This window comes from Alosa pseudoharengus, unplaced genomic scaffold, assembly GCF_046254945.1.
Source record: "Alosa pseudoharengus isolate Yale_2024_CS ecotype anadromous, Long Island Sound unplaced genomic scaffold, YU_APseudo_1.1 YU_APseudo_1.1_scf_17, whole genome shotgun sequence".
NCBI classification, from domain to species: Eukaryota; Metazoa; Chordata; class Actinopteri; order Clupeiformes; family Clupeidae; genus Alosa; species Alosa pseudoharengus.
In genome coordinates this window covers 24,172,578-24,187,801 of record NW_027468640.1, presented here as the reverse complement: position 1 = coordinate 24,187,801, position 15,224 = coordinate 24,172,578, and the positions used below count along the sequence as shown (strand labels likewise).

The 15,224-nt window shown below is 40.9% G+C and overlaps 1 protein-coding gene across 1 annotated transcript; it reads right to left on the bottom strand.

Annotated features, from left to right (window-relative positions):
- Positions 1 to 876: 876 nt before the first annotated feature.
- Positions 877 to 14,476, bottom strand: LOC143127065 (GTPase IMAP family member 8-like). The gene is made up of 4 exons (XM_076288367.1): positions 14,035 to 14,476; positions 2,134 to 2,790; positions 1,929 to 2,015; positions 877 to 1,049 (listed from the first exon to the last, which is right to left on the bottom strand). Exons 1-4 carry the CDS (start codon positions 14,474 to 14,476, stop codon positions 877 to 879), a joined length of 1,359 nt encoding a protein of 452 aa, XP_076144482.1.
- Between the last annotated feature and the right edge of the window lie 748 nt (positions 14,477 to 15,224).

Here is a 15,224-nt window from a genome sequence, read left to right as displayed (position 1 = left end):
AACATACTGTCTACTGTTTTAGCCAAAATTGTGCAAAGTAAAGAGGCATCATACAGGCCCCTCTGATTGGACAGAAAGTCTATCAGTCAATCCCCGTCAACAACCATTTCCATTGATTCAAAGGGCCAACATGTAAAAATAGACACCAATTTTGCAACAAACCAGTCTGAAATAAGCATGAGAAATCTTACCTTACTTTGCCTGGACTACAGTACATGAAAAAATTCATTTCTTGAATTTCCCCTAGGGATCAATAAAGTATAACTATCTATCTATCTATCTATATATCTATCTATCTATCTATCTATCTATCATGCATGGGATATCATAGGCCTAATGTTTGTTTCTGGCAATGCAAGGGATTAGGCCTACGACAGTGTTTTTCAACCACTGTGCCGGGGCACACTAGTGTGCCGTGAGAGATCATCAGGTGTGCCGCAGAAAATTACCCAAATGTCACTCACTGTGTCCAGAAAAGCAACTGTTGCATCAAAAAATGTAGTTAAAAGTGATGTTTCATTGCAACTTTGAGGGCATTTCCACCCTTTATCTAAAAAAAAGCACAATTTTGCTGTCCATGGGCTAAAAGTGTGTTTATTATAAAGTGTGTTTTTAATCTGTAACCAAATGCTTTTGTAGCAGTTTATATATTTTATGGCGCCCCCCAGAGGCCATTTTTTATCTGTATGTTTGACACTCGGACTCAAATTGTTCTATAGACCCTAAACTTCAACTTGGAAGTGAAAACCAAACTTTAACACAAATTTGAAATGACTGAGCCTTAAACAACCCCACTATAAGAAAATGTGGGGTCCTAGACTTGTATTTGCCTTTTCTGACAGCCATGAACCCTTCTCTGATGTGATTCCTGGTGTGTCAATAACAGTGATGTTTCTTCCATCCACGACTCTCACAGTATTTAGTTACAGGGAAATCAGACGCTTCAGACTTAAACACCTCTCTGCCCAGGATGGTGTTTCCTGATGCACTCTTTCCTGATCCAGTCTTTCCCAACAACATTACTCTCACCTCAGGAAGGTGGACAGCATCTGTAGGAAAACAATGACAATGAAGTGTAAGTGTGTAAAAGTGTTGTTAGATACATTGTCCGTATAAGTTAAAGTTTCAAAGGAACAGGCCAACTTGTTGGAAAGTTAGCCTGTTTGCCTTCTACCCCAGGGTTCGATAAGAGGATATATACCAGAGCTTGTTAACTCCTATTAGAAATTCTCTGATACATAGCTATACCTTTCTCGTCCCTGTGCCTGAAGTACACAGTGCACAGTCTGACAACACTGTTAGCTTAACTTAGCATAATTCACTGGAAGTGGGTTAGATTAACCTACAGCTCCCAAAACTGACAAAATAGACAACTCCAAAATGTTTTAATTCACATGTTGTGATCTGTGTATTTACCAAGTGTAGAAATAATAATGTAAAATGAGACACAGCAATTTCATAAGCAGGCACATGCGTAACTACATTCTCATGTTGGCGAACATTAAAATTATTACTGCCCACACAGCTGTGCTTCGTCAAGTCACAAAATTTAAATAAGAACATTTTTGACTTGTTAGGGAGTCTATTTCTTCACTTTTGGGAGCTATACACTAAACAAATCTAACCCATTTTCAATTAATTATGCTAAGCTAAGCTAGGCTAGCAGTGGGGTTGTCAGACAGCATTATTGCATGCTCCCAGAGAGGGGTCATTCCTATGTTTTGGTACCTATGTTCCCTGGGTCCTATGTTCCCCGGTCGGGTTTAGGGTTAGGGTTGCGGTTAGGGTTAGGATGTTCCCCGGTCCCATACAAAGCGAAGAACATGGGATCCGGGGAACATAAGCTAGCCTGTATCCTCTTATCTAACTCTGGGGTAGACAGCAGATCTCATTTCCCAAAGAGTTGCCGTGTGCCTTTAAATGCTTACCTTTAGTTATGTGGCCAAAGTGGTGGAATCTGACAGTCTGAAGTGACGTCATGACACCAAGCACAATCAACAACATCCATGGAATACCTGCATTTACATTAGTGAATACAAACGTAACCTTCGTAAGTATAATAAATTCAATATCACACAAACATGTTCCGTAAATCAGTCAGTTACTGGTAGCATTACCTGGAATATGGGCCTTATTTCCTCTCATTTTCCTCAGCTCGATTCTGTTTTCCTGTCTTTCTCTCCTCTTCCTGTCTCACAGTTGTCTTCATCTTTATCTTCACTTCATTGTTGTAGGCATAACCTGCATTCTTCATCAGTGTATGGTCAATCTTCTTGATGAGCCCCTTTACTTGATGATCTGTTGGAAAGTTGTTGTTTAAGACATGATATTTTCCTTCCACACAATCAAGAATAGTCTGAAGTCCACCATTCTCATTCAGAAATTCCTCTTTAAGATTTTGATCCATGACATCTCCTCCAGTGAACAAAACGATGGTGAACTTCAGAGCCTCTTCTCCAAAGTTGCTTTGAATCCAGTTAACTTCATTGCTGTCCTCCTCAGGAAATTTGCCCAGTGGAATTACCAATAAGAAAACATGGGGCCCAAGTTCTTTAATTTTCTTTGCTGACAGCCATGAATCCTTCTCTAATGTGATCCCTGGTGTGTCAATAACAGTGACGTTTCTTCCCACCACAACTCCACTTTGACTTTCACAGTGTTTGGTCACTGGTAAAGTAGACACCTCCGACTTAAACATCTCTCTGCCCAGGATGATGTTTCCTGATGCACTCTTTCCTGCTCCAGTCTTCCCCAACAATATTACTCTCACCTCAGGAAGGTCAGCATGATCTGTTAAAATAAGACATGACAGTGATGAGATGTTATTTAATGTTATGAAAGACTAATGCAATGTGGACGTGGTCAAGTATTAATTGTATTGTGGAGTCCGGACTTAATACAATTGATAACTACACGTGATGTAATACACAAATACAATTCTGATTCATTATGTTTATAAGGATACACCGTATCTTACCTGAAATTCTCATTGAACTTTCTTTTTCTTGTGACACTCTTGATGTCTGTTCAAGATTAACTACACAATGTGAAGAAAATGCGTGTGCCTTGAAGTGGTCAGCCAGGTGACACACAGAATAAGGCCTTGCAAGTCTTACAATGTTTTGCAGCACTGTAAACATTCCCAAGGCATAGGTCACATGCTGTTTGGTTGTGTTGAATGGACCAAGTGGCTTTTAATACTATGGAAAGTAATATAAATATTGTCAGTTTAATATATATTTTTACATTTTACACTTTCCACTATACATTCATCAGCAATTGTCCAAAAGGTTATGAAAAAGAAATCTGGAGTATTTTAATGTGAAGAATAACAACATGATACAACAGTTTAACATACCTTTTGTCATCATCTTCACCAAAGTCAGTGTTGATTTCTTTTGGTCTGCCACTACATATGGATATGATATCTGGCGTTTCAAAACTGTGAGTGTATTTTCCGTTTCTGCGTTTTTCACAGAATGTAAGATTAGGATGGTTGGTCACATGAGAAGTAGATTTATCATCCTTATATACAACTGTGGTACAATGCAAGTTATTTTTTCCAGTTTGGTTCAGTGTCCTGTTTTAGTCTTGTGAACTTGGGTGGTCCCTAGCTATATTCACCAATATGCTATCTAATCACAAAGGACAGGGACATATGAGCTGGCAATTTATTTCTCCACATGAATGTTGTGAAATGGACATGTAGTATTACTATCATTCAATTACAAGACCATGATTAGTGGTACAATTATAATTGTATATTCTATAGTACAATGATACATAACCTTCATGTCACTTGCGAGTAATAACGATCATAACGGGGCTAGGGGTCACATGTGTGTTCAGTTCTTGTGACTAGCCTAAGGACTGTAATGTTGATCTCAAGTGAGATACTCTATAGCGATTTACCAGTTTCCCTCCCTGAAATTCAGTGTAGCCTTGAAAGTCTGCCTTGAAAATATTAAATCGCCAGATCTTTTGAATCCTTTTTAGAGTTACTGATTGAGATTCTTGCTTCAGTGTAATGTGTGATCTTACACGCAAGTCTGTGAGTGAGGTTGAGCATCAGAGAAGTCAATGTATTTGGACATTGAGCCTTCACTCCATACCGCCGAGTCAGCATCATCCTCATTGATTCTTCCAAGAAAAAAGTAATTTGCAATAGCATGTTAAAAAGATGTACAGGTTACTGTATCTATTTGATGATGTACGTAGATGTGATTAATGAAACACATAAGCATAAGTTTCCTAACAAATCCAGATCTAACAACACACTGACAAGAGACAGCAGAATTATTATATAATAATGTAGGCCTATAGTGAGATTGTAATTGGTCAAAAAGGCTTAAGTATAAGTATAAGTATATATACTCTTTTGATCCCGTGAGGGAAATTGTACACACAGTGAGGTGAAGCACACACTAATCCCGGCGCAGTGAGCTGCCTGCATCAACAGCGGCGCTCGGGGAGCAGTGAGGGGTTAGGTGCCTTGCTCAATGGCACTTCAGACGTGCCTACTGGTCGGGGTTCGAACCGGCAACCCTCCGGTTACAGGTCCGAAGTGCTAACCAGGCCACGGCTGCCCCAAAGCTTGACTTAATTTAACTTTTGTTTTCTGGATTTTCTGGAGTTCACAAATGAACGGGTTCCCCCTTGATTGTCACAGACGTTCCATCCTTTAAAAATCGGGCTTAAAAATCGTGAGGTCTGTTTACAGCTTAACATAATTAAAACAATAGGCACTCTTGAAATAATATCAGACAATCACAGCTGTATTAATCTAATGCAAGTTATTACTGAATGTAATATACTGTAATGTTCAATTTACAGCAATACCCCCCCCCCCCCACGAACAATCAAAGTACAAGGGACAATTTATTAACCAAAACAAAAGAAATGCAGGCATCTCATAATGTGTTTATGTTGTCATTAAAGTAATTCAACAATGCACCTTGTATAAGGGTCATTAACTTTGTCCATGAAATCTGGATCGACATGTTTTTGTGGATGTATCTGCACCCTGTGCTTGCTCCTCTTTCATGTTTTCGTTGATCCTAAAATAAGAAAAAGTTTGCCACAGTAGACAAACCAACAATCATTAACGTGTCTACTGCATAATTATTTATCCTCATTATATGTGCCTATAAAATAACTAGTGCATACATAAACTCATTTTTTTAGCCATTTCCCCTAAAATATATTTGTTATCACTTTACTCCATAAGATTGCATTATAAGAAAACATTATTCTGGGCCATGTCACAGCTCAAATACTAGAACACTCAAGCTTTAGGTCTAAATTATGTGGCTGGTTTCTCCCTTGATGTGTATTTTAGAATTCCCCATTAATAAAATAAATAAAAACATCTATAACATTTTTGTTGAAAATATCTGTGTTAAAAGTGATCATACCCGCAACACTATATTGAAGCTCCACTAATGGCAGTTGTTTCGCTTTCGCAAAGCCATTAGAAGTAGATGATGTTGAAACTGGTATAGAGACAAACTGTGTGTCATTCAGTCGTTAAAAGATACGTAGACTTATGCTACAGGAGAAAAATGGTTAAGCTTCCAAAGAATTCAACAGGTTCTGACAGTTTTAGCAAATACATGATTGCAGGATTCCCTCTAGTGGTGAGTATGTAGAACTACATGGTTTACACCAGTATGGAGGAGGATGGTGTACTCTGTCGCTATTTCAAGAGTAAATAATATCTAATGTAGATCAGAGTAAAATCCTCTTTAAATAAGTAGCATTAGGTCCGTCTCCAATAAAATTATAAATATGCAAATGGAGAGATTCAAAAGCAGTGAGTTCATAAGTTCACACCATATGCACGATGTGATAATTTTTAATAATTGCATTCTATTTCATGATCACCACGCAGGTTCACACAGTGACTTTCAGTAGCTAGCCTACTGACTTGTGAATGTTTCCAAAAAAGAGATATGCCTGTGGAGGCCATTTGAGCACATTGAACTCAATGTCACATTCAAGAAACCAGTTTGAGATGATGATGTGATTATGGCATGTTATACTGCTGGAAGTCTGTCAGGAATCAGAAGATGGGTACATTGTGGTCATAAAAGAATGGACATTGTCGGCAACAATACTCAGGCTGCCGCTGAGGCATTTAAACTTTAATTAGTACGGTGGGGCCCAAAGTGTGCCAAGAAATTATCCCCTGCATCATTATACCACCACCAGTAGCCTGAATTGTTTATACAGGATGGTTCAATGCTTTCATGTTTACATAAAATTCTGATACTACCATCTGAATGTCATAGCCGAAATCGAGACTCATCAGACCAAGCAACATTTTTCCAATCTTCTATTGTCCAATTTTGGTGAGCCAATCATGAAGCCTTAGTTTCCTGTTGGCTGACAGTAGTGACATCCGGTGTGGTCTTCCTGCTGCCGTAGCCCATCTGATTAAGGTTTGATGTGTTCAGAGACTCTTCTACCTGTTGTAACGAGTGGTTACTACTGTTGATCAGCTCAAACCCATCTAGCTATTCTCCTCTGACCTCTGGCATCAACAAGGCATTTTCACCCAGAGGACTGCCTCTCAATGGGTATTTTCTCTTTTTTGAACCATTCCCTGTAAACTCTGGAGATGGTTGTGCATGAAAATCCCAGAGCAGCAGTTGCAGCAGAGCAGCAGACCAGCCTGTCTGGCACGAACAATCATGTCACATTAACATCACTTAAATCACCTTTCTTCCCCATTCTTCTACATTGTGTGTTATTGTATTTTTAGATGTGCAAATTAGGCATTGTCTACTCAAATCTACACCATAAAACACCTTTGGATGAAGTAGAACAGACATTGTGAGCCAGGCCATCTTGGATAAATGGACATGTGTACAGCTCTGATAGGCCTGAGCTAAGCAGGCAAAGTAAATAAGTGGATGTCCTCTGCAGAATATCCAACCAGGGTCCAGATGAAAGTTTGTGCACAGTCTGAAGTTTATTCTCTTGTAGCCATTGTGAACCAAAACGAGGCAACAGGGTACACTTACAATTACTATATCATTAATGCATTTTTGACACCTACTGGCGAATGCATATAACACAACAATCCGGTTTGTGTACTCTGTAGCCTTGTTCTGGTTTACCATGGCTGCCACATGAATAAGGCAAATTCATTATATTAGTGTATGGATTAGTATTGGATACTAGTCCATACAATGTGTGCCATCAGTGTGGCCTATAGGACACTAACTGGATCTGCCCCCTGCTACCTTAATTCAATGATGAAGATGTATATCCCCAACCACCCACTGCGGTCTTCTGATGAGAGCGTCTGTTGTGTCGACCAGCCATAAACGCTAGGTCAAATTCAAGACTCTTTTTCTCAGTGGCTCTTTGTTGGTGGAATGAGTTGCCCAGTGCCATCCGTTCCTGTGATAGTTTAGGGTCTTTCAAGAGGGATCTAAAGGCATATCTGTTTGCATGCACTTTATAAAGCGTTTGTTATGCATTATGGTTTGTATATTATCTTTATTTATTCTCATTAGGCTATTGATTGAATTGACATTGTTGTTTATTATTGCTGTTCTCCTTGTAGTCTTACCAACTTTTTAAATTGTTTACTATTAAATGTAACTATGGTATTGTTGTTATTTGTATGTCGCTTTGGACAAAAGCATCTGCTAAATACCATAACCATCAATCTGACTGGGCAAGTCTATTAGGTTACATGAAGGCCTGTTTTCTGTATGTGCCTGTGTGCTGACAATAATTATGACTGCTCAGCTATACATGCACTTCTAATCAAATTATAGGCCAAATAGGCCTATCTAACCTTAGAATTCCATGTTTTAGTTTATGGTAATATGTAAAAAAATAGTTGGCCTACAGGTTGTAGCCTGCTATGACTAACATTATTTTGTCTGAACCATGACTACAATTCAAGTCTTCCAGAAGAAAGTTGGTTAAAGTCAGAGCCTCTCTCTCTCTAGGGCTCTGGTTAAAGTCAACAACTCTAGCCTACATAATTTTCAATCTTCTTTATTTACACACCACAACATCGTTCACCTGGCAACAGCCTACAAAAAGTAACTCGTATAAAAAAGGAACCAAGCACATGTGCACATCCACACATTAATCTCTCAGTGCAATTCAATCACTCGTCAGTCCAAAGAAAAATATTTCACTGAAATGGAGCAAATTAGTCCAGACACTCAGTTGGCCAAAACTGGCAGTTTGTCGAGTAAACTTCTGAATTTGGGCAAGTGACGTTAAGCTCGGCTAACAGCTGACGTTAGCCAGCTAGCTACTCGGCTCAGGACTATTCGTGTTGTTGAGGGTGGCTTGTTGAGAGCAAAGTTTCAAGTAAGTTTTTGGATCCTGTAAGCCTGGGAGATGGTGAACGTAAATGTGTTTAGAATTCTTGAGTCTTGCCGTCGTGCCAGCTTGTCTCATGATCTCAGTGACGAGGTACTCCAGCACACCAGCCATGAAAACAGACGCTCCAGAGCCTACACGTTCAGCATAGTTTCCTTCACGGAGCAGCTTATGGATTTGTCCGATAGGAAATACAAGTCCGGCTCGAGTATTACGTGCAACTTTCGCCTTTCCAGTAGCCTTCATGTTGATTGCCAAAACAAGGTAATTCTTCTTTTAAGTCAAAGCATAGCATAGCTGGCAAGGTGTTTCAATCGCTTGTATACTTGTTTCCTCTACTGAACCCACCTACACCGTTGTTGATAAACGCGCGCGTGCGCTGTGCGGCTCTTCCTGTTTCCATATGAACCGCAGATTCAAAACTGCACTTTGGGCAGCACTCGAGAACATTTGATTGTGGGAATCAAAGATTGGGAATAGGGCAGCATTATGCTGATATGCAGTCCTATGATAGGCCTACGGCAAAAGTAGGCTAGGATACTAAAACATTTCAGTATAACAAAAAATAGACACAAATGAAGTTACAATAGTCTAGGTGTTATCCACAATAAACAAATAGGATGGAATTTGCACAGCGCTAGGCTACTTTAGTCACACATAATTATTATGCAAGTCACAAGCATGTCTCATGACGACTTACTGTGTTTCAGTCCGTTGCTTAACGTCACATGCTATCATCCAACTTACACTGAGGATGCGCAGTATAGACCCTTTCAACAATAAAAACAAAAACAATGCTTGAACGTTCTATTTGGTTCCCAATCTACTTCCTCTGCATTAAGATAACATATGGAATGTTAAAACGGAAGCCTTGTGGGGCCAACTATGATGCTGATAATGGAACTCTCTTGAAAGGGTCTATAAGGCTTCTCCTTCAAATTTACTTTACTTGCCTCTATCAAAGTCTACGGGGTGGCACTGTCCATTTCGGGAGAGCAAGTAGCAAAGGCTGGTTCTCAGTATAGGGGCTAGGGTGTGTTTCTATTAACTTTGAATGTGCAAATCCAAAATGGGAAAAGAAAAAGGAGTAATGGGAACAGGCGAATACCGCAGAACCTCACAAATATCGCAACAAAGTTTTTACGCTCACATGATGTGTTTTTTCAGACATACCCAAATAGCTATATCGCAAAAGTGCAAATGAAAGACTTTTTTTCACATGTAGGTGAGTTGACACTAAACACATTCAAAAAGGTGATGCTTTTCGAGCAGTTTACTCTAAGCATTAACAAAATGCTAGCATTTATAATGTTAAAGGGACACTTCACCCATTTGCATTAAGCTTTGTATCGTTAGAACCCCAGTCATGTTTTTGAATGCATCATTCCCTAATTTTCCCCTGAGACAGGAGAAATATGGATTTCAGTGTTGTAGTTCCTGCTTTCAATTATGTAAAAATCGTCATTTGACGTCATTGAAAGCAGGAAGTCCCATATCTTTGTCGAGGGAGTGAGACTACAAACACTCCTTCCTCATTTTTCCAGGTGGTGGGACCCACTCACTACAGACATATTACAGATCAGTGGGTGGGACTTCACTTGCAGAAACTGAAAGATATGACCGCCATCTTTTTTTAAGCTAAGCTAACAGACTAGGCCAGGGGTGTCAAACATACGATGATTTTAAACGGCCCGCACGTCCCTGTTTTTTTGTGTGTCAACCTGTCAAGGGCATATCCTGTAGCATATTGTTCAAAACATGCGCGCCTGCATAGCCATCAGGCTATTTATAATTTTCTATCACGTAAAGTTAGTGAACATGTTATCAAAATTAACGCGCACACATTTTGTTTGAGCAGGAGACAGAATACGCACGCAGGCACGCAACTAGGCTACTTGTTGTTTTCTTTTACTCGGCTATCTATATATGGTTATCAGCACACAATGTTGAGCTAATTCACTAACTCAATAGGCTACGCATCATGGATATCACAAGTTTAAACAACGAAAACAGGAAGGATGGAGGCAGCCAAGCTAGAGGAGTTTTTCCAAATGGGCAAGAACAAGGTAGGCAATAGAGCTGCACAGTCCCGCCCACAGCCAAAATGCGGTTAGGTGCCGGATGTAAGATTCCCATTCATTTGTCCCATTGATGTTTGGAAAAATCCGTATCTAAAGAGTTTACAGCATGTCTTAGGCTAACCAGCTACGGCATAACTCATAAGCATACAACATATCATTTCGAGTGAAAAAACGACGAGAAAATTCAAAAAAAGTCAAAGGTACAAGACTGTGTACATATTTTCATTTCCGAGCGAAGGAACTACTCATCCCATAAACCACCGCGCCTCACTGAATAATATAGGCAAAATCGGCGCAATTGACCTCTCCAGAATAAGTCCCGCCTCCGTAACTTCCGTATCCATCCAACTTCCGGGCGTGGATTGTCTATGAGAAATAACATGGCGTTTCGAAATATTATACCGGTAAAACATCTGTAGGTAGCGAAGTTGAAAAAGCTGGTGGGCAGATTGGCCTACACACTTCTGCCATATAGTTTCCACTGGATTTTTTGATTGTCGGTGCCGTTTCAAAAAATCCAGTGGAAACTAGATGGCAGAAGTGTGTAGGCCAATCTGCCCAGCAGCTTTTTCTACTTTGTCACCTACAGAGTTTGACAGGTACGATCTTTCAAAACGCCATGTTATTTCCATAGACAGTAAAAGAAATGGACGAACAGACTCTGTGGTTTTCAATGGGAGGGCACTGAGTCAAATAGAACGATTTTTCAGTTGGTCCCCCCAGTACTGCGCAGACTCACACTTAACTTCGTGACGTTAGCCATCGAACTGAATCTTGTAACTCATATGATAGATACACAGAAATTCTTCTCACACTTCCTTCGCCTTCAGAGTTAAACATTTATTTATGTATTATTATTAATATCATCCTCACCAAGTCGAGTTAATGTTGAAGCTACCATAGCCTACATGATCATCTTCAAAAACAGTCATGCTAAAACAAAACAAAGTTATAGCCTTGAAGCTAATCTTGTTTCCACTTTTCCGACCTACGGTCAATCCATCGAAAACCTCTGAAATGATTAGTGCCCTTTTTTTAAAAATTAGGTTTACTTTTTTATTATTATTAGGTTCACTCTGTGTAATTCTTTACCTTAACATACGGTCGTGTATGCTAGGTTTTGCTTATGAGTTACCGTCATAGTAAGGTGGACTGAGCTTCTTATCCAAACAATACGGTTATCTCCCTACGGCGCGAAAGAGAGATTACGTCAAAGCTAGCTTCCCTCCAACCGAACAAGCTAACCGTTCTTCTTATGGATAACCAACGTTACGGACGAGCTAGTGGAGTCTGTTTTGCCTTTGTAGTGTTTATGTGGATTACACAGAAGCTACAATATCGGCACAGGATATATGTTATATGAAGTTATGGTATTTCAAAAAAATCTTACAATGAATGGACTTCTATGGGAGTTAGCAGAGAGGTGGTCCCTCCAGCCTACGTCGATTCTTCTACTTCCGGGAATTCGCCTGCCCCCTTGGTTATTTCCCATAGACAATCCACGCCCGGATGTTGGATGGATACGGAAGTTAGGAGGCGGGATATATTCTGGAGAGGTCTATTTATTTTGCCCTTTAAAGCATTTCCAACCAGCGACAGCACGCGAACCCTTTCCTCCAAACAGTGATTTTTATATAGTGAATGTGCAGTTAATAGCAGTTATTTCAGGAGTAATCATGTAAATAATAGTGTTTTGATATTGAATTTTATATTTATCATCGTGTATTTTGTGCCGTACCTGACTGTCATCCTATGCTGTCATCACTGCTCAGTCGGGCTGATGCATGGTCCGGTGCATGGTCTGCTCTTGGACCACCATATTCAGTTTATTAATTTGCAGTGAATTATTACACAAAATGTTCATTAAATGCACGAAGAAGTATTCCTTGGTTAATGATTGATATGAATCATACAGCATGAAGGCTACAGTAGCCTAGCTAATGTTAACTAGCAGCATAACCTTACCAACCTCCCTGCTTAACTCACCACAACTTTGTAGGTCTTGTCCCTCATGCTGGCCCTTACAAAACCCACAAGCTGACTCTCGGACACACAACAGTCAATAATGTGACCCGATTTAAAGTGGCTTTCACCCCTTTGGACACTGACTAAAACATAATATATTTCATACCTGTGTTGCAGCATGTAGGCTAATGTTAGCTGCATTATGTAATGACATACAATCTCAGAAATGCTAAAGGTTAGCCTGTCGGCTACCTGAAAAGTTTGAGTGTTTGAACTAACATTTACAGTGGTCTATTTGATAGTGTATTGGCCCTGACTAAGTTCGTGTGATGTATAAACCACAAGCCTTGTTGATACAAGTACCAATATTCGTCAAGAAAGTTATTAATCATATTAAGATTTTTGCCATAGCCAGTAAAATACTCCGCCATCTTTGTCAATAATTTTCGCTGAGAGAGTTTCAAACTATGACCATAACCATAGACATAATATACAATAGACGCCGCATCGACCGCTACTCCCTACTAGCGCTGACGAGACGTGGGGCCGCCATCTTGGATCGGTCATCCACTCCACTCAGTGTAATCTCTTTGGCTGGTGAAATGAGCTGTCAGCGCATTAAATTAATCATACCTCACTGAATACCGAACAGATTTTTTATGCGTTTTTTTTTGCTGCAAAGGTCATACATGTAGCTATGATACAGGCCACATTGTTCGAAAATACAAAATACAACCAATAGTACGGTAATGTTAAATCTTACTTGTGAAAAGTAAATCCCCCGAGTATGGTCCGCCGATTTGAGCAGGAACATGCTGCACAGTGCTGTCATCTTGTGTTTTCTGCTGCAACGCAACGAGGAGTATGACCGGTCCAAGATGGCGGCCGCATTTCTTGTTTCCAGCAGCCAATGCGGCGTCTATGTATTATGTCTATGACCATAACGGCCTTTCCACCAATCAGAGGCATCACTGTGGGATTGTGGGATTGTTCAGGATTGTGGGTAATGAAGTACGTATCCAAGAGATCGCGAATAAAAGGCATTTATCTGAAAACAAGGTTAGTGCCCCATGAACTCTTGGCGTCTATTTGAGCATATACAATCGCTTAGTACAGCCGTAGCTGGTTTTAAGTCTACCACGTGCAGTTAAGTTTTTATGGCTTATACCGCAATTGTCAATGGAGAAATTGCATTGAATTTTTACTTCCGGCATCGGCTGTGGGCGGGACTGTGCAGCTCTATTGGTGTGCTTGTCAGAACGTTAGACTGCATTACAACTGTTTAAAGCCAGACGTCACGGTACACTAGAACAAAACTAAAGGTAACTTTAGCTATAGGGCTGTATCAAGTTGTCCAAATGAATAGGTCATTGTAGACATTGTTGTTGTATTATTGCATGTGGGTATTGTTATGCTATGTAGGCTACTTTTTTGCAATGCACGGACCTAAAACCGGGAAACGGACAAATATTGTCCACGCGTGATTTGTTTTGCGGGGGGGGGGGGGGTTGGTGTGCGTACCATAGCTCGCTCGCTCGCTCTCTCTCTCTCTCTCTCCCTCACACACACACATTACCTTTCCCACAGTTTCTTTTAGTGGTGAGCACAAACAAGTGTTATGGACATTGTTATGCACATTCCTCCTCCGAGCGGTCCGAGAGAACATCCTCATCCTCGGAGGGAGCTGGAGGGTCGTGGACAGAAGACGGGACAGGTACCGAGACAGGGTCAGACACAGGACAGGAAGCCGGGCGGGCAGGGCGTTTAGGGACCCCTCTGAGGCGGCCCCTACGGATTGCAGGTTGATCAGGATGCAGACGGTGGAAGTTGGCAATGAGTGTCCGGTTCACAATCCGACTGGCCGGCACCCAGGTTCTCTCCTCAGGTCCATAGCCCTCCCAGTCGACGAGATACTGGAGGCCCCTACCTCGCCGTCTGGACCGAAGCAGGCGTCGAACGGTGTACACCAGCCCACCGTCAACGAGGCGAGGAGGAGGAGGAGGAGGCGCCACGGGGACCAGTGGGCATTCATGCGCCGGCTTGACTTTCGAAACATGGAAAGTAGGGTGCACCCTCATAGATGTTGGCAACTGGAGCCGGACTGCAGTTGGGCTGATGACCCTCTGGATTGGGAACGGGCCGAGGAATCGAGGTGCCAGCTTACGCGATTCCACCCACAGTGGTAGATCCTTGGCTGACAGAACGGCCGATCCTAAAGTCAGTTTCTTATCTTAACTCCAGATAGGAAATGTGTATTACAGAAATATCCTAAGTTACCAAAATCCTAAATAAACTGTCCTAACTTTAGGATGACCCATCAGCTCTCCTAACTGTCAAATTACTGTTACAAATAAGCGAGATGGCAGCTCTTTTGTTACATGTAGCGCAGGTACTGTCTGTATAAATCGTCTTGTAAATAAACTACCAGTGCTTTTTCAAAGTTCACAATGTCTCGTTTTAAATGTCAAGGCCCTCGGAAGTCTAATAATGAAGTATGGAGCTACTTTGAGACTCGTAAATGGTGTAAAACAGTGATTTATTTGCATGGCTAGGCGGATAACTAGCGCCCGATTTCTGAGTGCAGGGGACAAGCCGAGATGAGCTAGACATACGTTCACACTCGGTATCATGTTTCAACACACTTTAGGTCAATATCACACCGGAATTCTCCTTTAACAGAGGTGGCAAAAGCCATTGGTGGATTAGCGCGAAGTTACATCAAGTTTCCAACGGGTAATGAACTCCACATTGAATTATTATTATGATAGCTGCTAGTTGTGAAGTGAGGTGATCCAACAACAAGTTTCATCTGTTGCTAAGTAACAG

What these genes read in the sequence shown, in the direction of transcription:
- LOC143127065 (XM_076288367.1), bottom strand. Translation starts at nt 14,476, where the DNA reads ATGAGGGTGCACCCTACTTTCCATGTTTCGAAAGTCAAGCCGGCGCAT. An exon ending in GGACCGCTCGGAGGAGGAAT is followed by an intron (nt 2,791 to 14,034) that starts GTGCATAACAAT and finishes TTATTTTAACAG; the next exon opens with ATCATGCTGACCTTCCTGAG. An exon ending in TGAGGAAAATGAGAGGAAAT is followed by an intron (nt 2,016 to 2,133) that starts AAGGCCCATATT and finishes ATGTAAATGCAG; the next exon opens with GTATTCCATGGATGTTGTTG.